Source organism: Hyaena hyaena, unplaced genomic scaffold (genome assembly GCF_003009895.1).
Source record: "Hyaena hyaena isolate Hyena2069 unplaced genomic scaffold, ASM300989v1 scaffold_131, whole genome shotgun sequence".
NCBI lineage: Eukaryota > Metazoa > Chordata > Mammalia > Carnivora > Hyaenidae > Hyaena > Hyaena hyaena.
The window spans coordinates 3,403,095-3,429,219 of NW_024080761.1; the positions used below are offsets into that span (position 1 = coordinate 3,403,095).

At 48.9% G+C, this 26,125-nt stretch overlaps 1 protein-coding gene across 1 annotated transcript in view; it reads left to right on the plus strand.

Annotated features, from left to right (window-relative positions):
• Window positions 1-26,125, plus strand: part of EFCAB8 (EF-hand calcium binding domain 8) — a 57,699-nt gene that overhangs the window by 26,075 nt on the left and 5,499 nt on the right. Inside the window, exons 11-22 of the mRNA XM_039237719.1 lie at window positions 2,647-2,714; window positions 3,059-3,210; window positions 4,652-4,789; window positions 5,240-5,353; window positions 6,496-6,723; window positions 7,466-7,536; window positions 8,608-8,812; window positions 9,662-9,874; window positions 10,958-11,092; window positions 19,296-19,517; window positions 20,041-20,178; window positions 24,289-24,457. Of these exons, the coding sequence (XP_039093650.1) occupies window positions 2,647-2,714; window positions 3,059-3,210; window positions 4,652-4,789; window positions 5,240-5,353; window positions 6,496-6,723; window positions 7,466-7,536; window positions 8,608-8,812; window positions 9,662-9,874; window positions 10,958-11,092; window positions 19,296-19,517; window positions 20,041-20,178; window positions 24,289-24,457 (1,853 nt within the window). The remainder of the gene's footprint in view (window positions 1-2,646; window positions 2,715-3,058; window positions 3,211-4,651; window positions 4,790-5,239; window positions 5,354-6,495; window positions 6,724-7,465; window positions 7,537-8,607; window positions 8,813-9,661; window positions 9,875-10,957; window positions 11,093-19,295; window positions 19,518-20,040; window positions 20,179-24,288; window positions 24,458-26,125) is intronic.

Genomic DNA, 26,125 nt, shown 5'->3' on the forward strand with positions numbered 1-26,125 from the left:
ATTACTAAAAATTTCACACTCACACCAAAGGAGACAAAATAGTGTAATGCTTTATTTTTAAATGTTTTTTTTAAGGTGTTTTATTTATTTTTGAGAGAGAGAACGAGAGAGAGTGAGCATAAGCAGGGAATGGACAGAGAGAGAGGGAGACATGGAATCCAAAGCAGACTCCAGGCTTTGAGCTGTCAGCACAGAGCCTGACGCAGGGCTCAAACTCATGAACTGTGAGGTCATGACCTGAGCCAAATTTACCGACTGAGCCACCCAGGGACCCCAATTGTATAATGCTTTAATATCATTAGTACCAAGTTAATCTTCCCCCATTTGTCTCAAACATATATTTTTACAATTATTTGGAAAGAGATATGAATAAGTGTCTAGATCGTGAGCACGGGAACGGTGTGGTCTGATGCATACGGGATCCTTTTGGTCACTCTGTTGCAAATGGAGTGGGCAGGCATGGAGATGGGGACTCCAGTGGGGGCACCATTGTAATAATTCAGGCTGCACATGGTGATGGCCTGGACACGGGCGATGGAGAGGAGACAGGGGACCTGAGATGTATTTTGGGGGCGGGCTGGAGAATGTATTCATACACATACCTGCACATACCCTTCGGGTTGCCTGCATGCAGTACAAATGTCAGCCGGCAGGTGGCACTATTGACTGATTGCTGGTCTTCAGTTCCAGGCAAGCACCTCTTAGGGCGTGGCCTCCACTGGTGGGGTCTGGCATTGTCACCCCAGACTCTGCCTCAGCTTCCGAGGCAGTGTGGGCCTGAGAGTTGGCTCCCTGGCAGCCAGCCTGGGCTGAGCTCTTGAGGCGCTTGCAGCCAGCAGTGAATCTGAGCGGACGGCCTGGGTGGAGCCCGAGGGAGCCCGTGACTGACCCACAGCCTCTCCCCCGCTTGCCCCCCTCTTCTCTCACTTCTGCCTCCGCCACCTAGTTGAAGCCACCTGAGCTGCTTGCCATGGCCTCCTCCCCTGAATCCCCTCTGACCTTCCAGTCCCTTCTCTGCCCCCCAGCCATCTGCAGACTGGTCTCCGTCAGCTAACCTGTCAAGGCCACCTGTTTATTTCCCTGCGGGACCTGCCATAATTTGTGCATGTCCATCTCCTTGTCTCTCTGTTCATTTATTTGCTCCTGCTGCTTCTCTCTGGAAGGAAAGCTCCATGAAGGCAGGGCCATCACATCTGTGTCCCCAGTAATCCTGGGAGGGCATAGGAGCCAGTAAATCTTTGTTGCACGAATGAGAGAGTCAGCCTGAAATAATTTCTGGTGATGTTTTGATGACATTTCTTTTTTTTTCTTTTAGTGTTTTATTTATTTCTGAGAGAGAGAGAGAGAGAGCAGGGGAGAGTCAGAGAGAGAAGGAGACACAGAATCCGAAATAGGCTCCAGGCTCTGAGCTAGTTGTCAGCACAGAGCCTGACACGGGGCTGGAACCCACGAACTGTGAGATCATGACCTGAGCCAAAGTCAGATGTTTAACTGACTGAGCCACCCAGGCGCCCCTTGGTGACATTTCTTCCAGAAGATTTCTCTGTGCGTATATGCACAGAGGAAGATGTATCTGGTTTGGCAACAAATGAAATATGTTTATTTGATACGTTCTTCTTGAAAGTTTCAAATTTTTGAGGAAATCTTCTGGCAGTAGAAGGGAGGGCAGGTTTGGAGGGGGTGTAGGACTAGAGGTCAAGAGATATGCCAGGAGGCTGGCATAGAAATGAAGGGGGCCTGAACTAAGCCAAGGCCAGGATGATGGTGGAATGTGGGCAATGAGGGTTTGGGGCCCAGCTGGTAATGGGAATGCTGGAGAGGGGGTGGCAAAGGAACCAGGTCAGGGACAAGTTCAAGGAAGGCGAACTGTGATTGAGGGCTTGGGTACCATACAATGGGGGCCTCTGAGTTGAGTTTTGAAGGGAGAGTATGAGTAGAAGGAGCCAGCAGGGCAGGATGGATGGGTAAGAGGGAACAGCAGATGCAAAGTACTCTTGGGCCTGACCTCCCTGAAGCCCTCACCTGGGTCACCCTGGCCCTCTTGAACCCCATCTTTCCCTCCTGCCACACCCACCCTGGGTATGAATCCTGATGTCCCCACATGGCCAGCCTCATGGCCTTGGGCAAACTCCTTAATGTCTGCTTTCCGTCTGCTTAATTTTTTTTAATGCTTATTTATTTTTGAGAGAGAGACAGGGTGAGTGGGTGAGGGGCAGAGAGAGAAGGAGACACAGAATCCAAAGCAGGCTCCAGGCTCTGAGCTAGCTGTCAGCACAGAGCCCGATGTGGGGCTCGAACCCACGAACCGTGAGATCATGAGCTGAGCTGAAGCTGGATACTTAACTGATTCAGCCATCCAGGTGCCCCATTCTTCTTTTCCTTTAAGTTATTTTAAGTCAATTTATTTATTTATTTATTTATTTATTTATTTATTTATTTAGAGAGGGAGAGAACATGGGAGCAAGTGGGAGAGGGGCAGAGACAGAGAGGAAGAGAGCATCTCAGTCAGGCTCCATGTTGTCAAGGGCAGAGCCAGATGTGGGGCTTGAACTCACAAACCCTGAGATCATGACCTGAGCTGAAATCAAGAGTCAGATGCTTAACCCACAAGCCCCTCGGGCACCTTAGGGAATCCCCTTCTTGTAGGTTATCAGTACTGAACTTGAGGAAAGGGATTCTCTGCTTTGATTACTGCCCAGACAAGAACTTGGTGGGTAAGTAAGCCTCATGGCACACAGAAACCGCTGGCCTGGCAGAAACGGGGGTGCGGGCTGCTGGGGGCGTGGGGACCACCGGGGCTGAGGAGGGGGCCTTGCAGGGCCCAGCTTGCTCTCCTGCTGCTCCGGTCCCTGCTCGCGGGCACCTGGGGCAGCGTGGTGACTCAGTCTCTGCTCGTGTGGAAGGGGAGGTAGTGGGGCAGGAGCAGCAGAGGGGTGGATCGTTGGGACCGCCCCCCACCCCCCACCATCTGCCACACCTGCCTGGGGTCCAAGGCGTGATCCCAGGAGGAGTTCTCAGCAGAGGACCCCAGTGCCTGATGCCCGGTTTTTGACCCCAGTGACTGGTGGCTATGACCCCCTCATCCGCCTGTGGAACCCCTTCTTCTCAAAAAGGCCCGTGTGGCTGATGAAGGGGCATCAGACCTCCGTGACGCACATCCTTGTGAACAACAGAAACGGCAGCATCCTCCTCAGCGTCTCCAAGGACAAGGTGCTGTCCTCGTGTGGCGTGGCTCTTACACCCACAGCTCCTGTTCGGGCAGGACGCTGACCCTGGGATGATGACCTGGCTCGGTGGCCAGGGGGCGCCGGTTGGCAGCAGCCTGGGGCCCAGGGGAGTGGCGTGACCTCCCTGCCCATGGCTCCACACCCAGCCTGGGGCGTAGAGGGAGGAGTCGCCAAGAGGGGCCTGTGGTGCTCTGATAGCAGCCCCCCTCCCCCAGGCCTGTGCCTGCTCTGAGCAGTCCGCCAGAGCTGCGCTCCCATGTAGCCCAGCCTGGCTTCTTACTCTCTGCTCCTGGGCAAGGCCCTGCCCTCTTCTGAGCCTCAGTGCCCTCACCCACAGGATGGGTTTTTGGGAGGCTGAGAGCAGGGCTGGCGGTAAAGCAGCTGGGGCGTGTCTGGCACACAGTAGGTGTATAATACATGCAGGCCATTCCTTCGCCCTCCCCCTGCCCCCAGACCCAAACTCACACCTCTGTTCTCCCAGGGGCCCCTCCTCAGCCACCCAGGATCTCAGGGCCTGACTGGACCTTCTCCAGTGCCCGGGGCTCCTCGCTCAGGGCCTGTCACTTTGTGGCCCTGCATCGACCGGTTCAGAGGATTGCCCCATCTGCTGTTTGTGTCTCCTGGGATTCAGTAGATTGAGAATTGCGGAACCCTTGGGTCACCCAGGCCACCCCCCCCGACACAGCCCACGCTGGCTATTGTCTGGCATCCTCCTGGCAGCCCCCAGAACTGGGTGTCATGGGCTGTGCTGAAGGATCTGAGGCTGGGGGTGGGGGGGGGTCAGGGGGCAGGTGGGGCAGGTCCCAGTCCTCACAGTAGCGCTGGGCAGAGCCAGGGTATGGAGCGGAACCTGTCCATCCCAGTCCCTGCCCTTTCCTACTTGCTGCTGCTGTCTCCAAGCAACCAGTGTCCCCGGGGACCTCCGTGGGGCCTCTCCAGGGACAGCTCCTCACCCTTGAACTCAAGGGGCTGCCCTGGGGACAGGTGGGGTCTCTTGGCAACTATGTTGGTAGCCACTGTGCGTCCTGCCTGGCGTTAGCTGAGGCAGCCAGAGTGGATCAGCACAATACCTATTGTGAAAGGGAGAAGAGAAAAGGGGAGGGGAGGGGAGGGGAGGGGAGGGGAGGGGAGGGAAGGAATTCACTCTGGGGTAGAAAAACTCAGAATAAAGGAACTAGATTAGAACCATCTCCATAGAGTAAGTGCTGCCAATCAGTGACCATAACCACCAACAGCATCACTGCGTCTGCAGGGGCGCATGTTGAGTGGAGGCCATGGAGGGAGGCCCATGGAGGGATTGCCTCAGTTCCCTCCTCGGAGCCTAAGACCGGCATCTCTGTTGGGCGGTGGGGATCGCGCAGTGGGTGTGCCGGCCGCACCCCCGGGCCCACTTTCGGCCTCTCTGCCCGCTTCCCACCCCCCAGAATATCCGTGTGTGGGACATGCAGGACTACATATGCCTCCAGTCCTTTTGCGGGAGGCTTATTGCCCTAGGAAACTGCCCCATCACCAGCGTCTACTTCCACAAGAATGAAGACAGCCTCATCTGCACCACCTATTCCGTGAGTGCTGCGCAGGAGGGAGGCAGGGAGCAGAGAACACGTTCTTTAGACACCGTCCCATCCCTCGAGGAGCCTGTGAGGTAGACGAACAGAGAATGTCTGAGAAAATGCTTCGTGTTGTGATGGAGATTTATGCCAGGTGCTTCTTGGAGCATAGAGAAAGAATCCTTAGCCTAGCCTTAAGTGGGGTGTAGTCAGGGAAGTCTCCCTAGAGGAGGGGACACCAGATTGAGGCTTTGTGCTCCCCAGAAGTTATGAGGGACCCCACGGAGTAGGGGTGAGAGGTATCGGCAGGCATGCTGAGGAGCCAGGAGGCTTCGCTGGACTCAGGCCCACACTCAGTCAGGATGTCTTAATGTTGCAGTTTATTGGAAGTTTTGCCCTGGGGCCAGTCCCTGAGGGCAGAGCCCTTCTGACTGCCCAGCTGCCTGCCCCTCTCCTCACCTGCAGATTGGGATCCTAAAAGGGTACTTGGAGACCGAGGGGCCTGAGAAAGGAGGGGAGAAGACCTCAACTTACAGCACACCCTTGTGCGCCGTCCTCTACAGTAAGATCTTTAAGCAGGTGAGTGGGCTGGAGCTGGCCGTCCCTCGGCTGCCAGGAGTGCCAGGTGACACAGGGTAGGACCCAGACCTCCCGCTGTGCCCGGAGCTGCGTCCAAGCAGCAGTCAGCACAGTGAGGGGGTGGGCTGCAAGTCATAGCGTTGATGGTGGTGTGGGACAGCGGCTTGGGGGTGAGAAGCAGCCCCGCAGAGGGGTCAGTGGCCCGAGGGGGGACCGGGAGCTCTACCACTTTGTTAGCGGATCACCTCACTCCCTGAGCCTGCGAGCCCCTGGCCACTGCTGCAGGCCACTTCTGCACGCGCGGCCTTCTGTACGCAGAGTAGGAGATGGAGCACAATGTGTGGGCCACCCTGCGAGGTTCCCGGGGTGGGTGTCCTTATCCAGGAAGGCCCTAGTCCAGGGAAGACTAGTGCCCTGGTCCGGAGTAGAGATCTCCGGGTGGAGCAGAACAACTGGGCATGTGGTTTTTGAGCGGTGGGGACAGAAGGGGCTCCCAGGCCGTCTTCCCACTTTCACTGGGACCCCTTTTCTGGCCTGGGCTCTGAGCGGGACAGGCTGTATTTGCTGCAGGGATGGCCTTTGGCCATCGCTTACCTCTCTGGTGGTTCCTGGCACCACCACCCCGCATGCCTTAAGGCTCTTAGAGGCCTTCAAACAGTTAAAAAAAAAAGAAACAAAAACCCAGCTTTTGTAGCAGGAGGGTTGGTCTGAAAGAGGCTCACCTGCTACTGTTACATTGTAGTGGAGTGACTATCCTTTGTTCTCAGTATTTCCTTTCATAGAGAGTAGTTAGTGCATTTCCTGTTGTTTTCTCCCTCCACGATTCATGATGCTTCAGTAAACATCTTTTCTGATTTAAGAGATTATTTTATCTGGATAGATTCTGAGTTCAAGGGGATTTCACCAATGTGGTTCCTTCTGAAAGAGTTGTGGCTGTTTGCACTGGCCTGTGTTACAGAGCAGAGGAAGGCCTGTTTTCAAGAGAGGCTTATCCAACAGCAGGAATGCCTCGAATGTCTGTCTTCTCAGTGCATTGCAGGGAGGCGGGGGGCTGGGCTGGTCCCAGCCATGACAGGTGGAGGCCACCCTTGGGAGTTGGGACGCTCTCCTCTCCAGAAGCCCCAGCTGTGTGCTCCTCACAGGTGGTGAGCGGCTGCCTGGGCAGCCTGGTGAGTGTGTGGGAGATGGCGACGGGCAGGCGGATGATGGAGTTCTCTGTGACCGGGGAGCAGCGCGTGGAGCTGACTGCCATGTGCCTGGACGAGCCAGAGCGGCGGCTGCTCACAGGTTTGCGCGACGGCACCATAAAGATGTGGAACTACACCATGGGCGAGTGCCTGCTGACCTTCCCCAACCCGGACCAGCTGGAGGTCAGTCTGGCCGGTCAACCGGCTCCAGGGCTGCCTTGTGAGAAGCAAACCACACCTCTCATGACCCTGGGGGTGCACTGTCTTTTTTTATGCCTCCTTCTAAGGCTGTGCCTACGGACGGCCTGGCTTCTTGCCTCCCTGAGCCCTTGCATTCTTGCCTGTAAGGTGAAGCTAGGGAACAGCATCTGCCCTTAAAAAGGATTCTACAAATGCTAGCTACTCTTGTTCTTTTAATTTGTGGGCACTCCCTTCCCCAAGTAGGAGAGCTGTGGATGGCGTTCCTAACGGCGGGGCCGGGTGAGCCCCACGCTCACTCCTGTCGGGGAAATGCCGGGTCAGAGGGACAGGGTTATAAGGACAGCCTGTGGGTGTGGTGTGGGGCAAAGCCAGCAGTCTCACGTTGGGACCTGAGCCCATTACTAAGTCTTATGAAAGTCCTTGAACCAACTCAGAAGGAGCACTCGGCCATGTAGCCAGGGATCTGAGTACTGGTCCAGAGCCTATCAGTTATTTGGCCTTCCCAGTCATCCTTCTATTGAATGGTCATGGATACATACCCTGTCTACCTCCTCTGAGTCTATCAAGTGAATCATGTGATGTGAGAGCGCTCTGAGAAATATATGAGGACTCTTAGCATCATGGAAAAGGTTGACTTCTTGCTTGGTCCAATGCGGAAGAGATTTGGGGCCCAGGACCATTTTCTCTGGCACCTTAGGGCTCTATTTTCTTTCATCGTCAACAGGTTAGCGGGATTGTCCCTATGAACAAGGTGTTCTACGTGACTGGGTGGAGTAAGAGAATCAGTTGTTTCATGTGAGTAGCAAGGGTGTGGGGCAGCTAAGGGCGGCTGGTGGTTCTCTCTGCTTCAGGTGGGTCCCCTGTTCCTAGTTTCGCTAGCGGCAGGAAGACAAGCAAGAAATTCATGGTGGGTAACGTCCCTTGCTTCATCTGCTCATCCATTGTTTGTCCATGGTTCCTTGAGGCTAACGTGTTCTAGGCTTTGTGCTATGTGCTGGGGGTGGGTGTAAACAAGAATGGTGGGGTCTCCATCTTCCTAGTGGAGGCATATGCTAATCGAATAACTTCATTTATAATGGTAAAGTCTATTGAGTGCTGTGGTGGGGAAAAAGTACAGGTTTGTTTTGTTGTTTTGTTTTGTTTTTTAATATTCTTGAGAGAGAGAGAGAGGCAGAGTGAGCAGGGGAGGGGCAGAGAGAGGGGGACAGAGGTTCCGAAGCGAGCTCCGTGCTGACAGTACAGAGCCTGATGTGGCTCTTGAACTCACAAACCACGAGATTGTGACTGGAGCCGAAGTCAGACATTTAACCAACTGAGCCATCCAGATGCCCCCAAAGCATAGGTTTCTACGGGAAGGGAATGGAAATCTGATCTAGTCTCAGGGATGGTCAGGAAGCACTCATCTGAGAATGTTGTGGGTGGAGTGGTGTCTTCTCAGTGAAGCAGCAAAGGGCTTGTGGTAGGAGGAACATTCCAGGCAGAAGGAACAGAAGGTACGAGTCCTCTTCCTCTTCAGAGGGCCTTTCCTGGGCCATGGCTCCCCTCCTTTAAGCCTTACTCAGCGGTCTGAATAAGGCGAATCTGTAAGATTAGTTGATGTAAACCCCTAGGCCAGGCCCTTTGTAGTAGTCACATAGTAGGTGCTTAGTGAAAGAGGTCAGCGGAGCAGAGCTTCAACCTGAGTGTCCTCTTCTCAGCTGCCTCCCAGAATCTGAAGGCCTCGGGGACCCCCTACCCCCACCCCATACCACACTAAGGCCAAGCGCTCTGCCTGGAATCTGAAGGCCTCGAGGACCCCCACCCCCACCCCGTGCACCGCTAAGGCTGAGCACTCTGCCCCCCCTCCGCCCCCGGCCCTGTGCGCAGGCTCCGCAAGACCAAGCCGATGGTCCTGTACCACCACTGGCAGCATTCGCACAAGGAGGATGTGCTGAGCATGGCCAGGTACCAGAACCAGTTCCTCGGGACCTCCTCGTACAACGGGGACGTTTTCCTCTGGAGCGTCAGCCTGTTCAAGCCCATCCTCAACTTCAACGCCTCCAAGGGCCCCTTGCCTTCACTGCCCACGAAGGTATGGTCAACAGAAGCACCCCTCACTGTCTCTCTGAGGTGGGCCAGAATCAGCTGTAGGGCCCCGGGGGTAGGAAGGACCCCCAGGAAGGAGAGGGCATGGGACCACCACTTTGGGAGGAGGCTGGGAGCCACACAAGTGGGTGCTAGTGTCTGTAATTATCCTCATTTGACAGACAAGGGAACTGAGGCACAGAGAGGTTAAGCATCTTGCCTGAGGTTGCACAGCCAAGAAGGGATAGGTCCAGACCCAGGTAGTCTTGACTGTGGAGCCAGTGCACTGCTGATCCTGTTCTGTCTCATAGATGACTCCCTTCCTGAAGGCAGCTCATCTCTTACCCATCACTCTCACGCATCACCACTGTGGGCTCATCGGGCCCATGGTAGGGGCTTAGGAAACCCACACCTTCTCTGAATTACCCTCTCTCTGCAGATTAAAGCTGGAAGGGGACTTTGGGGTAACCTCGTCCAATAATTTTCCAAACATGCTGCAGAGAAATGCTCTGAGGCTACTGCAGTGGCTTCTCAGCTTTTTACCTACTTTATACTTTAGAGCTTCCCTTAAGATTAAAAAAAAAACAAAACCCTCCAAAATGTTTGGAGACCATTTTATGGATGGGGAGACCGAGTCCCTCACGGGAGCAGTCTTCTGCCTTTGGGTACTCTGGGCGTTTGCAGTTGGCCCACGGACAGGGTTATAAGCTCTGGTTGATGCCTGTAAAGGTGCTGGGTTCCTAGGGAGCAAGCCCTGGGGCGCCTGGGGGGCTGCAGTGTTAGCACTGGCCAAGGAAACCCCACGTTTCCCTCGGGGACACTGCAGTGCGCAAGGGCGCTTGTCTCCCCGGCACAGATCCAACAAGTGGACAACCCCCCGGCAGAGGGTTTCAGGTCCAGCAGGCCCTGTGCGGAGCACGAGAAGTGGGCACATGAACCCTCAGTACGGCGCCCGCGCCCCGGGGCCAAGACCACGGCCAGTGCCAGCCTGCAGCGGAACCTGGCGTCGGCTCCCCCGCTGATGAAATGCCCCAGAGACAAGGAGCCAGAGGGGCCCCTGCCCCCCCAGGTAGGGACGGGAGCTGGCCCGCTGGCTGCGCGGTGTGTGTATGTTCTTACACGGAGGCACTGTTTCCAGCTCCTTTTGAGCACTGCAGACAGGCCATCTCCCTGGCTGAATTCACCTCATCCACCCCTCTCGCTGCCTCAAGCCTGGGCACGGTCCCTTCCCAGAACATGGCTAAGATGGACCCACGTCTCTAAGCTTGCGGGCAGAAGCTGGAGGGAAGACAGTCCAGGCATCCTAGAGTCACAGGCCCGATCCTGGGCTACTTCCTAGTTCCTCCAGCGAGTGTAACCTGGCAGAGATGAGCCACTGGGGCCCGCCAGCCACCCCCACCAAGCCTCATCTCCCTGGAGGCCAGGCTCCAGTGGTCTGAGGCCTCCACAGAGGCGGACTACTTCCCTTCTCTGAGCCCTCAGCTCTGCTGCAGGATGTACCCTCCCAGGCTTGTCAGACAGTCTCGTGTTGGGGGAGTAGGAGACAGAGCAGGGTGGTTTGGCCTCCGCACTCAGCAGTGGATGCAGTATGTCTTGTGTGGGTCCGGGGTCAGAAAACGTGAGCAACTGAAGCCTGATTCCTGTTCTGGGAACTGAGCCTTGGAAGAGGAGCCCTGTCTTCCCCGAACACTCGAGGCCCATCAGGTGAAAGCCGCGCACACTTCTGTCCTGCGCAGCCCCCTCACTCGAAGACACTCGCACAGTGCGTGACTCCAGGACACGCGGACAGAGCCTCGGGGTGGCGCCACCGCCTGCACGTTTCCCAGAGCCACGAGTATGCGCTCCCCAGGCCTCCCCTTTGGACGGGGTATCTCCTCCAGAACAAAGAGGGGGTTTCCCCAAAGGCATGAGTTCTCTGCCCTGAGAGCGGAAGCTCCTGGTAGCGCGAGAGGAGTCTCCACGGCTTCCAAGTGTCTTTATGGTGGGACCCATTAGACACCTGGCTGTCCCTTTCCCAGGGCGGTGGGTCTCCTGAGGGCGGCCGCAGTGCTCCCTCTTTCAGCGTCTGTCTCCGGTCTCTGTCCCCCACAGGATGGGGAGACACCCCCGACCCCACCCCATGATGACTTGGGGGGCCCATTTTGCTTTCCAGAAACCTTTCCGTGCTGAAAGCCCTAAGCTGTTCCGAATACCCTATGGCAGATGGTCAGTCCTCAGAGAGGCTCAGAAGAGAGGAGGGGAGTTCCGGAAGAAGGTGCTGCTGCAGTCCAGTGCTTCGGTGGAGAAGGTGGGCCACGCTCAGGCAGCGTCTGGGGTGTGAGCCGAGCTGGGGTCAATGCGCTGGGAAGGGCAGGGCCTAAGGCGCCAGCCCCTTCTCCCTGGACCCGGAGGGGCGTGGTGGAGGTGAAGGCACCACTCAGGATGCTGGCTTTGGGGCTGCTGTGTCTGGGGAAGAGGGGTGTGCAGGGTCCCCCCCCCCTCCCTTTGGTGGGCTGGCCTGGGGCTGGCCTGGGTCGGAGGAGAAGCAGCATTGCTGGGACCTGCTGGTAACCCCCACCCCTGCTCTGGGAGGATGTCTTGCACAACAGGGGAGAGGGGTCTGGGTCATCTCTGCTCTTCTCCCTTCCTCCTGCCCCTTTCCCCCTTCTGACCCTGGACGCCCCTCACTCTGCTGTCACCACTAGACCAGGTGACCGTTCAGGCTCCTTCTAGCTTCGATCTGCAAACACAAGGTAATTTGGAGACTCTCTGGGTTTCTACCAAGGGCCCAGTGAAAATCCAAACCGTAGCCGTGTTAGGGCGTGGCAGGACCTCCCCCTTCTGCAGCTCCAGGGCGCCAGGGACTTGGGAACGGGGGCAGTGCCCAGCAGAGCTGGGCCCCGCGCCTGCAGAGTGGAGAGCTGCGAGAGGCTGGGCAGTCTCTCCTCCAGGTTCTGAATGTGCTCTCCCCTCTTTTAAAAAAGTGCCTGAGGGGCGCCTGGCTGGCTCAGTCAGTAGAGCATGTGACTCTTGATCTTGGGGTTGTGAGTTCGAGCCCCACATTGGGTATAGAGATTACTTTTCAAAAAGCTTTTTAAAAAACCTTTTAAAAGAAGTACTCCCAGTTGGTTAAAAAAAAAAAAAGAAGAAGAAGAAGCGGTAGCAGCCACATGGCACCCAACAGTAGCAGCCCTAGTCACCACCGCCGAATTGGTAGGCTGGGTTCGCCTTCATCCTTTGTATTTTTAGACCAGTGATGTAAAATTATAGCTATGTCCTGCCATTTGCTTTTTAAAAATTTAACTATATGGCATGAATATGTTTTCATCTCAGTAATTTAAACTCATCTTATTCTTAACTTTTTTTGTAACAATTGCATAGCGCCCCCTAGTGTGGATGTATCACACTCTTAAGCCAGGCTTCTCTTGATAGACATGTAGGTTGGTCTCAGTTTTCAACTTTGAGCAGCTCTGCATCGTAAATCCCTGTGCCTATGCCTCTGTGCGCCTGCGCGAGTGCATCAAAAAGGTGGATTCCCAGAACCAGAGTTGCTCAAAAGATCCCATCCTTTTCAGCCTCTGATCCCACCAAAGTAGATGACTCAAAGCCTGACCTTTGACTGTGACCTAGTCCGCTCAGGGCCCAGACAGTTATTCATTGAGTGTTTCCCATGCTCCAGGCCCTGGGGAGGCAGCAGCACATAGCAGAAACAAACCTGTGCCCTCACGGAGCTGACATTCTAGTTGGGGGTGAGACAATTAACTAGCTAGTAAAATAAACTGTAGGTCACAAGGGGAGCAAGTGCAGCAGAGAACCAGAAAGCCAAGGCCAGGGTAGGGGGAGTGGCATGGGAGGTAGAGAGGGTGTGGCTGTTTACATAGGGGGATCAGGGAAGGCTTCACAGAGGAGGTGGCACTTGCACAGAGCCTGAAGCCTGATGTTATTTGGAAGGATGGTGCCCCTGGCAGAGGGAGCAGCAGGCACAAAGGCCCTCACAGGAGAGCTTATTTGGAATGTTCAAGAAAGAGCACTTCTCTCTCTCTCTCTCTTTCTCTCTAATTAGGAAGTGGTACCTGTCCTTCATTTAAAATGAAAAGTTCAAGCCTTATAGGGGTGTATGAAGTAAAAGAATGACTCACCTTCTTCCCCAGTCTCCAGGGGTGACTAGTGTTAACGCATGTTGTATCCTTGTAGACATTTGTCTGTGCGTACACAATCATATATGTGTACGAATGCATATATGTACCGATAAATATTTTTTCAGCAAATAGTATCATATTATACATACACGGCTCTGCAATTTGTTTTTTTTCACACAACACCTCATGGCATCTCTTCCTGCCCATGTTTGGGAAGCCACGGCCCTCTCGTAGCAGCCGCGTGGTATTTTGGTGTATATAGTACCCGATTTATCCAGCCGGCCTGCTGTTGCTGGAAGGTGGTTAGATTTCCAGGTTTTGCCTCTATAGCTAACATTGCTATGAACATCTTTGTACACGAATTTGTTGGCTCTCTTGTCTATTTCCCAAGATTAGAAATGCACTCTTAGGAAGCTTTTGATATGTTGCATTATGTTCCAGCCTATGAATAGTATCAGCAGTAGTTAATATTGCCTGAGCTCTAAGTAGATGTGAGTTGCAACATTTACATGAATTATTTTTCTCTCTCAAACAGCCCTGGTGGGTATGTACTATTATAATTTCCATTTTGTGGCTAAAGAGACTGGGGTTCAATGAGGTAAGGTGACTTTACCAAGATTCTCACTATCAGAAAATGGCTGAGCTAAGGCCTGATTCCAGATCTGTTTGTTTTTAACATTTGTGTCCTTGACTATTTATACTGCTACCATTGGCAATTCCTTGGCTTTTGTAATCTGGCCTGGTGATCTGAGTATGATATTATTTGTATCATGAATCTTGGCAGAATCTTTGGAGATTGTATGCAAAGGGCTAAATGTCTATTGGTGAAATTCCAGGTACTATGGCTGGTGGCGGGTGGGGGGAGGGTCCTGGCAGTCATGTCTAAGGCTGGCCTACTTTTTTTTTTTTAAATATGATTTATTGTCAAATTGGCTAACATATAGTGTATATACAGTGTGCTCTTGCTTTTTGGGGTAGATTCCTGTGGTTCATAGCTTACATACAACACCCAGTGCTCATCCCAACAACTGCTCTCCTCAATGCCCATCACCTCCCTTCCCCTCTCCCCCTATCCCCCCTCAAATATTGGTATTTGTTCTCTGTATTTAAGTTTTATTTTATTTTATGTTAGAGAGAGAGAGAGTGTGTGCACAAGCAGGGGAGGAGCAGAGAAGAGACAGAATCTGAAGCAAGCTCCAGGCTGTCAGCACAAACTCATGAGCAGTAAGATCATGACCTAAGCCGAAGTCAGACACTTAACCAACTGAGCCACCCAGGCATCTTATTCTCTGTATTTAAGAGTCTTTTATAGTTTGCCTTCCTCCCTCTCTGTTTTTAACTATTTTTTCCCTTTCCCTTCCCCCATGGTCTTCTGTTAAGTTTCTCAAGATCCACATATGTGAAAACATATGATATCTGTCTTTCTCTGACTGACTTATTTCACTCAGCATAGTACCTTCCAGTTCCACCATGTAGCTGCAAATGGCAGTATTTCATTCTTTCTCATCACCAAGTAGTATTCCACTGAGTATATAAACCACATCTTCTTTATCCATTCATCAGTTGATGGATGTTTAGGCTCTTTCCATGATTTGGCTATTGTTGAAAGCGCTGCTATAAACATTGGGGTATACGTACCCCTATGCATCAGCACTCCTGTATCCTTTGGATAAATTCCTAGTAGTGCTATTGCTGGGTGGTAGGTAGTTTTTGTTTTTTTTTAGTTTTTTGAGGAACCTCCACACTGTTTTCCAGAGTGGCTGCACCAGTTTGCATTCCCACCCACAGTGCAAGAGGGTTCCCGTTTCTCCACATCCGCACCAGCATCTGTAGTTTCCTGAGTTGTCCATGTTAGGCTGGCCCCCTCCGGACGCCGGCTCTCCTTCCTGGCTTCCAAATGCTCTGTCTTCCACCCCCATTGTTTCTTAGGCAGCAAAGTCCTTTCCCTCTGGGGAATTGGGTGGCAAACAGGGGAGCTTTTCCGGATGGTGTCCTGGAGAGGGTCCGGAGCTCCTGGGTCACCCTCAGTCCCAGCCTTTCCTTTGTGGATGAGAGAGAGGGTGGACTGGGGCAAGAACGCCTGGGGGACTCTTACCTGTCAGGTCTCCTTTGCCACTATTTCTGTCTGGCCATCTCAGGAGATGGCAGGGTATGGCAGAAAGGACACTTGGAAGGAGACAAGGGAATAGATCCAGACACAGCTGTGTCTCTTAAGGTCTGTAGATGAACCTCGGTCCTTGGCCCTTTCCTTAGTGGGGAAGGACCAGATGGGTGGGGAGTGCAAATCCCTCTGAAACACATGGGCAGCTTCAGCTTCTGCTGATGGGGTCTCCAGGCAGACCTTTAGGCCCTCTGCACTTGAGAACTGTCTGGGACCACTGGGTTGAGTGAGGCTAGAATATCCAACATCAGTCCTGAGGCTCTTTCCGAAGTGGGCAGGGGACTGTCTTTGAGGTTTCAGGGGCCAGGTACAGAGTGCAAAAGGCAGAGCGTGGGTTACCTGCCCTCCACCCACAGGGATCCTGCTCCGTCCTGTCCAGGGTGGGGTATCCTACTGTGGCCCCTTCACTTTGTCCACTCCCAACACTGGCCACACAGCCCTGACCGAGTGCTCTCGCAGGCAGGCCCACGGCCCTCTCTGAGCTGCAAAGGTCTCTGCCCATCACATAGCTTCAGCCTGCCCATTCAAGCTGTCCCAGGGTTGAGGAGGAAGCTTCAGTTTTCCCCAGTTCAGAAGTTGGAGATCTTTGTGGCACGTCATTCTAGTGAATCCTGTGCAGCTATGAGGAATCACGTTGTAAGAGAATGCTTGATATGGAGTATGATTATGACAAAATTTACTTTAAGAGTGATAAATAATGAGATTTTTAAAAAATGGTTTTTATTTATTTACAGAGAGTGCATACAAGCAGGGGAGGGGTGGCGGGGGGGGGGGGGGGACACAGAATCCCAAACAGGCTCCAGGCTCTGAGCTGTCAGCACAGAGATTTATTTCTCTCTCTCTCTCTCTCTCTCTCTCTCTCTCTCTCTCTCTCTCTCTCTCTCACACACACACACACACACACACACACACACACACACACACACACAGAGTATGGTGCAAGCAGGGGAGGGGCAGAGAAAGAAGGAGACAGAGAATCCCAAGCAGACTCCACGCTGTCAGCACCAGAGCCCTATCTCATGAACTGTGAGATCGTGACCTGAGCTGAAATCCAGTCAGATACTTAACTGACTAAGCCACCCAGGTGCCCCCAGTAAACCACATCGTCTTTACTCATTCATCAGTTGATGAACATTTGGGCTCTTTCCATACTTTGGCTATAGTTCTATTTAAAATTTTTTGAGGAACCTCTGTACTGTTTTCCAGAGTGCCTGCACCAGTTTGCATTCCCACCAGCAGTGCAAGAGAGTTCCTCATTCTCTGCATCCTCGCCAATATCTGTTGTTGCCTGAGTTGTTAATTTTAGCCATTCTGACAGGTGTGAGGCGGTATCTCCTTATGGTTTTGATTTGTATTTCCCTGATGATGAGTGATGTTGAGCATTTTTTCATGTGTCTCTTAACCATCTGAGTGAGAAAGGGCAATAAATTTTCAAACTTACAACTGATCATCACAATAGTCACCACAAGTTGCTAATTCCTCCTGGGACCTTGGAAGGGCCTTGAACTTGACCTTGAACTTTGCCTTAAGCTTTATGAACTTCACTGGTAAGTCTACCCCTGGCTGCAGTGTATTTCTTCAGATTCACTATAATTTACTTAATGAATGCCCAGTTGATTAGACGTTTAAGCTGTTCCTAGTTGTTTGCTATTATAAACAAAGGTGTGATTGAGATCCTTATAGATCTGTCTGTGCAGTTATGCTAGATTTTCCAGAAGTATGATTGATGGGTCGACCAACTGAACACAGTTTACATTTTAATGGATGAAGCCGTTTTGCTCTCCAAGAAGACTTCCCTCCAACAGTGTGTGAGTCTGCCTTTGTTCTTACACTAAGCCAGGAATGGATATTAGCCTATTCTTAATTCCTGCCAGCCTGGTGGGTGGAATTTTATTTTAAATTTTTTAATGTTTTATTTATTTCTGAGAGAGAGAGAGAAAAAGAGAGAGAGGCAGCATGAACAGGGGAGGGTCAGAGAGAGAGGGAGACAAAGAATCCAAAGCAGGCTCCAACAGAGCCCGACACAGGGCTCGAACCCACAAACCGTGAGATCATGACCTGAGCTGAAGTTGGACGCCCAACTGACCGAGCCACCCAGGCGCCCCTGGAATTTTTTAAAAAATGTTTCTTTGACTATTTGTAATATTGAGCTTTCTATATGTTTGCTAGACGTTTGTATTTCTTCCATGAATTAAACATCCATTTATATCCCTTGTCTATTCTTTTTTGCATTAATTTCTTACAGCTCCTTAGATGTGCTTTGCAAAGTGAATCCTTTGCCCAGGGTGTATTGCAGATATTTTCACTTCATCTGTCTTTGTGATAGCACATTGAAGTTTTAGTCTTTATCTAGCCATGTTTGTTATTTTCCTTTGTGACAATAGAGAAAGGCATTATTTATCCCAGGATCACAGAAAAATTTGTCGTATTTTCTTCTAGACATTTATAATTGTATATATATTTAGTCATCTTCTTGTTCCATCTAAGTAGTTTTGTGTATGGTGTGATACATGAATCTAAAAATATTTTTTCTAAATCGATAGCTACTTGTTCAAATGCCACTTATTGCATAGTTTATCTTTTCTCCACTGGCTTGAAATTCTATTCTTATATAATAGTAGAGTCTTTTATAATCTATTTCTGGGATCTCTCTTCTTCCATTGGTATTTTTGTCTATTTTTACATGTATATTTTATATTTTAAAAATATAATGAAAGTCTTTAAAGGCAATGCATTAGGGGCGCCTGGGCGGCCCAGTCAGTTGAGCGTCCAGCTTCATCTCAGGTAATGATCTCGGAGTTTGTGAGTTCGAGCCCCGCACCGGGCTCTGTGCTAACAGCTCAGAGCCTGGAGCCTGCTTCGGATTCTGTGTCTTCCTCTCTCTCTGCCCCTTCCCAACTTGCACTCTGTCTCTCTCTCTAAAAAAAATAAAAGCATTAAAAAAATTTTAAGTATTTTAAAATATTTTTTAAATATTTTTTAAAATTTATTTCTGAGAGAGAGAGAGAGAGACAGCATGAGCAGGGGAGGGTCAGAGAGAGAGGGAGACACAGAATCTGAAACAGGCTCCATGCTCTGAGCTGGCTGTCAGCACAGAGCCCAACACGGGGCTCGAACCCACGAACTGTGAGATCATGACCTGAGCCGAAGTTGGCCACTCAACTGACTGAGCCACTCAGGCGCCCCTAAAAATTTTTTTAAAAAGACAATGCATTAAAACCTTCATGGTGATTATTTCTGGGTATTGGCATTTTGGGGGGGGGTGATTTAAATTTCTTCTCATTTTTGCTGTCCACATCTTGTAGTATGTGCAAGTACACATGCATAAAGTGGGGGAAATGCTTGTCCTTTGTCTCTGGTTTAGGGACTCCTGGTTCTCTGACCCTGCCATTTGGGCCAGCAGGAAGCAGGGTAAGTGTTTTGTTTTGGACATGTATGTCAGTTGGGATATTTGAGCATTTTTATTGTTGGTGACACATAAGCCACCACACTGCAGTTTCTCACATAGCATGAATGGAAGGCCTCCAATTTCCCCTGTCTGGCCTGATTCACTCTACTGCCTGTCCTCTCATGCAAGGTGGGGGTCAGGAGAGCAGCTCTCTCCTCATTCCAGGCATGCATGGTAACTGTCAGCCCCCCATCACCCCTGCCTGGGCCACAGCAGTGACATGTAGGGTGAAAGTGAGCAGAGGGGCGTGATCAAAACAAGACTTGAACAAGAATTTGGTTAAAATGCTTTCTTGGCAACTGGCTGGAAAATATGGCATTTTACTGTAGACGTATGTGAAGCAGAATGGAAGGAAAATGAGTATGGTCTTCAGATCTCTTTGAGTGGAGTTATAGGTCTTAGAAAATCTTGTTTGAGCCTTAGGATGCATCAGATTTGTATGCCTTCATTCAATAAATGTTCACTGATTATGTACCATGTGTCAGCACCATGGTAGTTGCTAAGGGTAAAAAGAGTGAGCAAAAAAAAAAAAAAAAAAGGCACAAACTTCTGCCCTCAAGTAGCTCATAGTGCAGCAAATATTCCTTGTAACCAGCTACGTGGGAAGTGTGGTAGATCATCACCTTTCTAACTGGGCGTCTAGGAAGTTGGGGGAGCGAGGGGGTGTGGTGACTTGCCCGAGCCCCTCAGCACTGTGTGTGACAGTGGCCGGGGTGAGCCCCAGCTCACAGCACTGTTGAGCGGGCCCGCCTCTCTTGCACAGATCATCTTCCTGCAGACCAGGCCCCGCCTGCCACACACAGCCGCGCTGCTGAGCAGCTGCACGGACGGCCACATCTATGCCTGGTCCATCCACGGAGACGGAGGCCTGCTGGGGAAGTTCCCTGTGGGCTTTGAAGACAAGGAGGATGTGGTTGTGGGCGCCATGGCCACAGATGAGAAAGACTTGATCCTTGTCACAGGGGACTGTAAAGGATACATCAAGGTGAGGAGGCACGGGCTTGAGATTGAGGGGCTGGCGTCTGCCAAGCTCCGGTCACCTCTTGGCTCCATGTGGCGCTAGCCTTGTCTCATCTCCTTTTGGGTACTGGTTTCATTTGTAAAACAGTGGGCAGTAAAACCCACAAGTGAGGACATGGTTCCAAAAGGACCCCCCAGTAGGTCCCCTGTTCCATTGTTCTCTTCCTACAACTCCCTCACCCCCAGCTATGCATCTCTCTGTGAACAGCTGTCTCAGGAGCCAACTCTATGCTTTGGGGTGAGACATGAGGCAAGAATCTCTTGTCCATGGGCCAGTCACACCCTCTCTGTGTGCCAGCTCATGGGTCTGGCCGACAAGTTCCCTTGGGTCCCTTCTGACCCTGAGCGTCTGGGTATCTCAGAGGTGTGAGTGAGACCTGCCTCACTCGCACCTCAGAGTGAAGAGAAGTAGCTTGGGAGGGGTCCACAGCGTGAGTTGGTGTTGGTGTCAAGGGATGCCGGGCCACTAACCCACATTTTGTGCCTAGATCTGGGACATCAAAGATTATTGCACATTCAGTGACAACTGGCCACTTCAACCCAATGGAACAAACAAATTCCGGCTCTTAATTCCTGAACAGGCCCAGATCAACCTCCCACACTACACCCCCTTGAAGGAGAAGGAGGTAGGAAGATTCTGGGGGAATTTGAACCCCACTAATGATCCAGGGCTGTGGCTCTCTTCCTGAGATTCTGGGTCTTTCATGTTTCTTGTTCAATGTTGTCTGGTTGATGCAGAAACATTTCTGCTAGCCCGAAGTCACCATTAATCAGTAAAACACAAGTATGTACCCATGCATATACATGCACATGTATACACACATGCGCGCGCGCGCGCACACACACACACACACCTTCTATGGGCTTTAATCTTTGCAATGCAGACCCTGGATTCATGAATTCTTTTTAAAATAATGAAAATGTTTATGTATTTTCTTGAGTAGGTAATATATTTCCATGGTTCAAAAATCACTTGATATTTCTCTAATGACTAAGGAAGCTGAGAAACTTCTCCTTAATTATCAAGCAAATGCAAATTAAAACCACAGTGTGATACCACTACATACCCACCAGAATGACTAACACTAACGAGCCAGACAGCCCCGGATGTTGGCAAGGATGTAGATGAACTGGAATTTCCATTGCTGGCAGGAATGCAGACTTGTCCAACCACTTTGGGGAACCATTTGGTGCCACCCACTTGAATATATGAATATATGTCTACACTATGATCTGGCAAGTCCACTGCTAGGGCTATATCCAGGAGAAGCCTGTGCTCTGAAAGATAGTAACTAAGAACATTGATAGAATTAATAACCCCACATCTGAAACAACCCAAATGCCCATCAGTGTAGACTGGAAAAATAAATTGTGCTATACGCAACGTATGGAATAATATCCAGCATGAGAAATGAATGATTTGCAACGATTCATTACAAAATGGGTAATTATTTGAACAATGTAAGTTAAGCAAGTCAGACAACAAAAGAATACATATTGTAAAGTTTTAGAGTTCCATCTATATAAAGTGCAAAACCAGACAAAGCAAACGTACCCTAGTAGAAGTGATTATCTTTGTGGGGGCAGGGAGTGGTTGGAAGGAGTCCTGAGGGGGACTTCTGGGGGATGGACAGTGCCCTGTTTCATAACCTGGTCTGGTCATACAGTTGTGTTCAGTCTGTGAAAATTTATTCACGACATTTATCATAAGTACGCTTTTCTATATGTTATATACTAGTGAAGATTTAAATTTCTTTTTTAATGTTTTTTATTTATTTCAGAGAGAGGGAGAGAGGCAGCGTGAGCAGGGGAGGGTCAGAGAGAGAGGGAGACAGAATCCGAAACAGGCTCCAGGCTCTGAGCTGTCAGCACAGAGCCTGACGCTGGGCTCGAACCCACGAACCGTGAGATCATGACCTGAGCCAAAGTCAGACGCTTAACTGACTGAGCCACCCAGGTGCCCCTACACTACTGAAGATTTAAAATCTCAGGGTGGCAAAAGGCCTCTAGTAAGGACTCAGTCTTACTCCTCTTCCCCCTCCCCCAAAACCAATTCTTCTTGTTCAGCCAAATCTTGTTCTGTTGATTTTTGGTGACTCTTCCAGTGTTTGTTTATGCAAACAGAAATGTGCAAAGTTCTCTCCTGTTGTTTCTCCATGAAGGTAGCATGTTATACACACTGGTGCTCACCTTGTATTTCTTATTCCATAATATATCTTGGAGATCTTTGCATACGAGTACGTAGCGGTGTAGCAAGCCATAGGGTATGTTATTGATGTAACTCCCTTGGAAGGGAAATTGAGGTTGTTTTCAATCTTTTGTTCTTAAACAAAAGTGACGAGTGAATGTTATTTCCTATGTGTGAGAAATATGTATGAAGGATAAATTCTTGGAAGTGGGGATGTCTAGATTAAAGGGTTGTATGCATTTGCAGTTTTGATAGCCATCTTGCAGTCTTAGGTGCCTTTTGAATCTCTGCACAAAGATATGATGTCTAGCCTGGTTTTAGTAAGATGAAAATTTCACTGCATTCAGATCCGTTGGGAATAAGTCACCCATGGGTTCAATATATGAGGAATCTATAAAGTTAATACTATCGTTATAATAACAGTCAGCCTCATTTATTTAGTGTTTACTGTGTTTCAGGAATTGTGATCACTGCTTTTATGTATTCTCTTACTGACTCTCTGTCATTGCTCTGGGAGGGAGATGTTACTTTTCTGCTGAGGAAGATAAAACTGAAGAGTTGTAGGGATCTAAGTTCACACAACTACCCATGTTGGACCTGGGAGTAAACTCAAGTCTGACTCCAGGATCTGTCTTCTCTTAGTGTTATAATGATACATTATAAACAAATTGGGATTATACTGTACGTAACTAGAATTTCCCAAATTATCAAACATTCCTGAAAATCAGACTTTCTAATGATAAAGTAATATTTCACTATATAGAGGTACAGTCATTTATTTAACTTATTATTGTCAGACATTAGAGCAGTTTTTAATTTTTCATTATCAAAAAAGTGATAGAAAATGGATACATTCTTAGAGAGAGATGAACTGCCAGAATGGGCTCAAAAAGAAATAGAAAATCTAAAGAAATACAAAACTGAATATCGCAAGAGATCGAATTAGTAATAAAACTTCCCACAAAGAAAAGCCCAGGTACAGATGACTTTACCGGTGAATTCTACCAAGTAATTAGAGAAGAATTAATGTCAGTTCTTCAAGAATTCTTGCCAAAGAGTTTTCTATGAGGCCACCGTTACTTTTTACCTATTACCTATTACATTTCTTCAAGAAGATCTACACATTGCCAAGAAGTATATGAAAAGATGCCGAACATCGTTAGCCATTAGGGAAATGTATATCAAAACCGTAATGAGATCCCACTTCACACTCATTAGGATGGCTGTAGATAATAAGTGTTGGCTAAGACGTGGGCAAATTGGAACTCTCATACAATGCTGGCAAACATGTAAGGTGGTGCAGCCACTTTGGAAAACAATTTAACAGTTGCTCGGAAAGTTCAACGTAGGGTTACCATATGACCCAGGAATTCCACCTCTAAATATACACCCAAGAGTAACGAAGAGGCATCCATGCAAAACCTTATATATGAGTGTTTATAGCAGCATTATTTATAACAGCCTGGAAGTGAGAACAACCCCAGTGTAATGACCTGCTGGTCCACACCACACCATGATGTGCCTTGAAAACATGCCAAGTGACAGAAGCCAGTCATAAGCAACCACATATCGCAGGATTCCATTTATACCACCGGTGGGGTGTAAGATGATCTAAAATTGAACGTGACGGTGGTTGTAAACTCTGTGAATATACTAAGCGAGCACTTCAAATGGGTGAATTGAATTATATTTCAATAAAGCTGCGTTGAAAAGCTAGAAAAATGGTAGAACAATTTTTCTCTTTCACAAATCTTTTTTGGTTTGTTTATTTGTAGCTGTTTATCTGTGCAGCTGGTAATTTATCTCATGGAAAGTAGCAGGAGAAGAAAGCATAAATCTTTCTAAGGCTTTTAATCTGTACGGCCAAACTGCACTCCAGAAAGTTTATATAGTTTTGCATTTTACTAGCCTATTTTACTTTATCCTTGCCAACATAAAGTATTTATTATTAGCGGTATTTATCCAAGTGAGGGTTCCTTGGGTCTATCAGAGTGCCTCACTTAGAGAAGGCATTCAATAAATAAATGGTTGAAATAAAAAAAAAAAGACCTTTGGCCGATTTTTAGATACAAGTGATTTCCTTTGATTTTAACGAAGCTATCTTTCTTATTAGTGATGTTGACATCTTATTTTATTGGCCATGTAGAGTCTTGGGAATTGTCTCTTCACATCCTTTGTCCATTTTCCTTGTCCTATCCTCACCACCATGTGGCTCTGGGCTCAGTTCTCTCCTCAACGAAATGGTGAGACGCATACACATCCTGTAAGGTTGTTACGATGTTCAAACGGAATCATCTGTGTAGACACAGTTGGTAAACAGTATAGCAATATGTGAATGCTTTTTTATGATTTTACCAAAGGGATCAGTGAGGCCCAGAGAAGTACCAGGATTTACCTGTGGTCACCAGGAAGCAAATGTGGGGACATGGCTAGAACTAGGTCCCGTGTCCCAGGATCCTTCCAGAAGGCGCTGCTGCCTCCAGTCTCACATGCCTTCTAATGAACCTATGACTTGGGATAAGTAGTTCTCCTGTGTTGTCCCCTGTAGGTCGTGGCTGGCCAGACCATTTCCTTGGTTCCTCCCAAGCTTCTCAATTCCTGGAAGGGCCATTTGGACAGTGTGGCAGACGTCTTGTATGTGGATAGCTTCCAGCTGGTTGTCAGTGCTGGCCAAGACTGTAACGCCAAGGCCTGGAAACTCTCTGGTGACACCATTGGTATGGGTCCTGCTGAAGCTCAGCTGTGTCACATGGCTAATCGTGGCCCTGTCCCTGTTAGAGCACAAGCTGGCACAAACCTTCTGTCCTGTGGGGTGGAGTTTCAGGCTACAGCAGCTGCCTTTGCTCACATAATGTCACAGGATATGAGTCTTTCCAATTGTCCTGTCAGCAGCCTGTCCATTCATGCATCAGCTGTCCATCTACCCCTCACCCATCCACCCAACATTATTTGCCTGTGTTGGTTTTACAAATCATGTATCTGAGAAGGCACATTCTTTTCTCTTTTTAAAAATAACCTTGGGGCGCCTGGGTGGCTCAGTTGGTTAAGCATCTGACTCTTGATTTTGGCTCAGGTCCTGATCTCACAGTTTGTGAGTTCGAGCCCGCATCGGGATTCTCCCTCTCTTCCCCTCCAGCACACTCATGTGCTCTCTCTCTCTCTCTCTCAAACTAAATAATAATTGTTGAGTTATAACCTATATAAAGTAAAGCACACAAACCAAAAGGATTCAGCTTGGTGAATTTTCAGAAAGTATACATATATCCTTATAGCCATCACTGAAAAAGCACCTTATACTTTCTTACACTTAATACTTGCATTGTCTATCTCTCAGCTCTTCTACCCTGCCCCCAACCTTCAGTGGACTGCCACCATATACCCTGTGAAGGTCTGAGGGAAATTGTTCATGGGCAGCTAAAGACTTGCCCTGTGGCTTGAACATCCTGGATTATAATCTGTCAGGTCATGTGAGGCTGTTCACAGTTCACTAAGGACTCATCTGGGTTTATCCAGGACTGAAAGCAGCCTTGGTCGCTTGTCTCTTGTCAAAGGCTTGTTCCTTTCCTTGCATTTTCTGCTCTTTTATGGGTAAAAACCTTTTTGATTATTTTTAATTTATTCTTGTTCTATGATGGAACTCCTCACTTTACACTTTATATTCTTGAAAATGTTGCCAATGTTGTTTTAAAGTCATTGATAACAACAATATCTGGTCCACTTCTGGGTCTGTTTCTCTTACCTATCATTTCTGTTGGTTCCAGACGTGATAGAGTACAAGGACTGGATTTACATCCTCGCTTTAAACAACTCAAAACATGAGCAAAATATATGTAACAGCTTCCAGACATTAGACAGCAGGCAGCGAGAATAGTAATCCCTGAGATATTATAATTTATACATAAATAATATGTGTAATATATTAGTACATGTTATATATATTTGTAATATTATAAATTATATACTGTATTATATAGTATATATATTTAATAAGTATATATTTATACTACATATTTATACTATTTATATTTATAAATATATTTATACTATATATAATATACTACATAATATAGTATAAATATAATATATAATATTAGCAAATCTATAATATTATGAATACACTTCATGTGTTACAAAAGGTAGAAGAAAATGTCAACATGTTAAGGAGAGAACTCGAATATACATATATATATATATATATATATATATAAAGACTCAAATTGAAATTAGAAATTTAAAATAATGTCTGAGGTAACAATAAACTGGTTGGGATTAATAGAAGATTAGACACTACAAAAGAAGAGACTGGTGACTATGAAGACATAGTAATAGAAACATAGGAAAAAAGACCGAGTCAACTGGTATTGTATGTGTATAACATGATGATT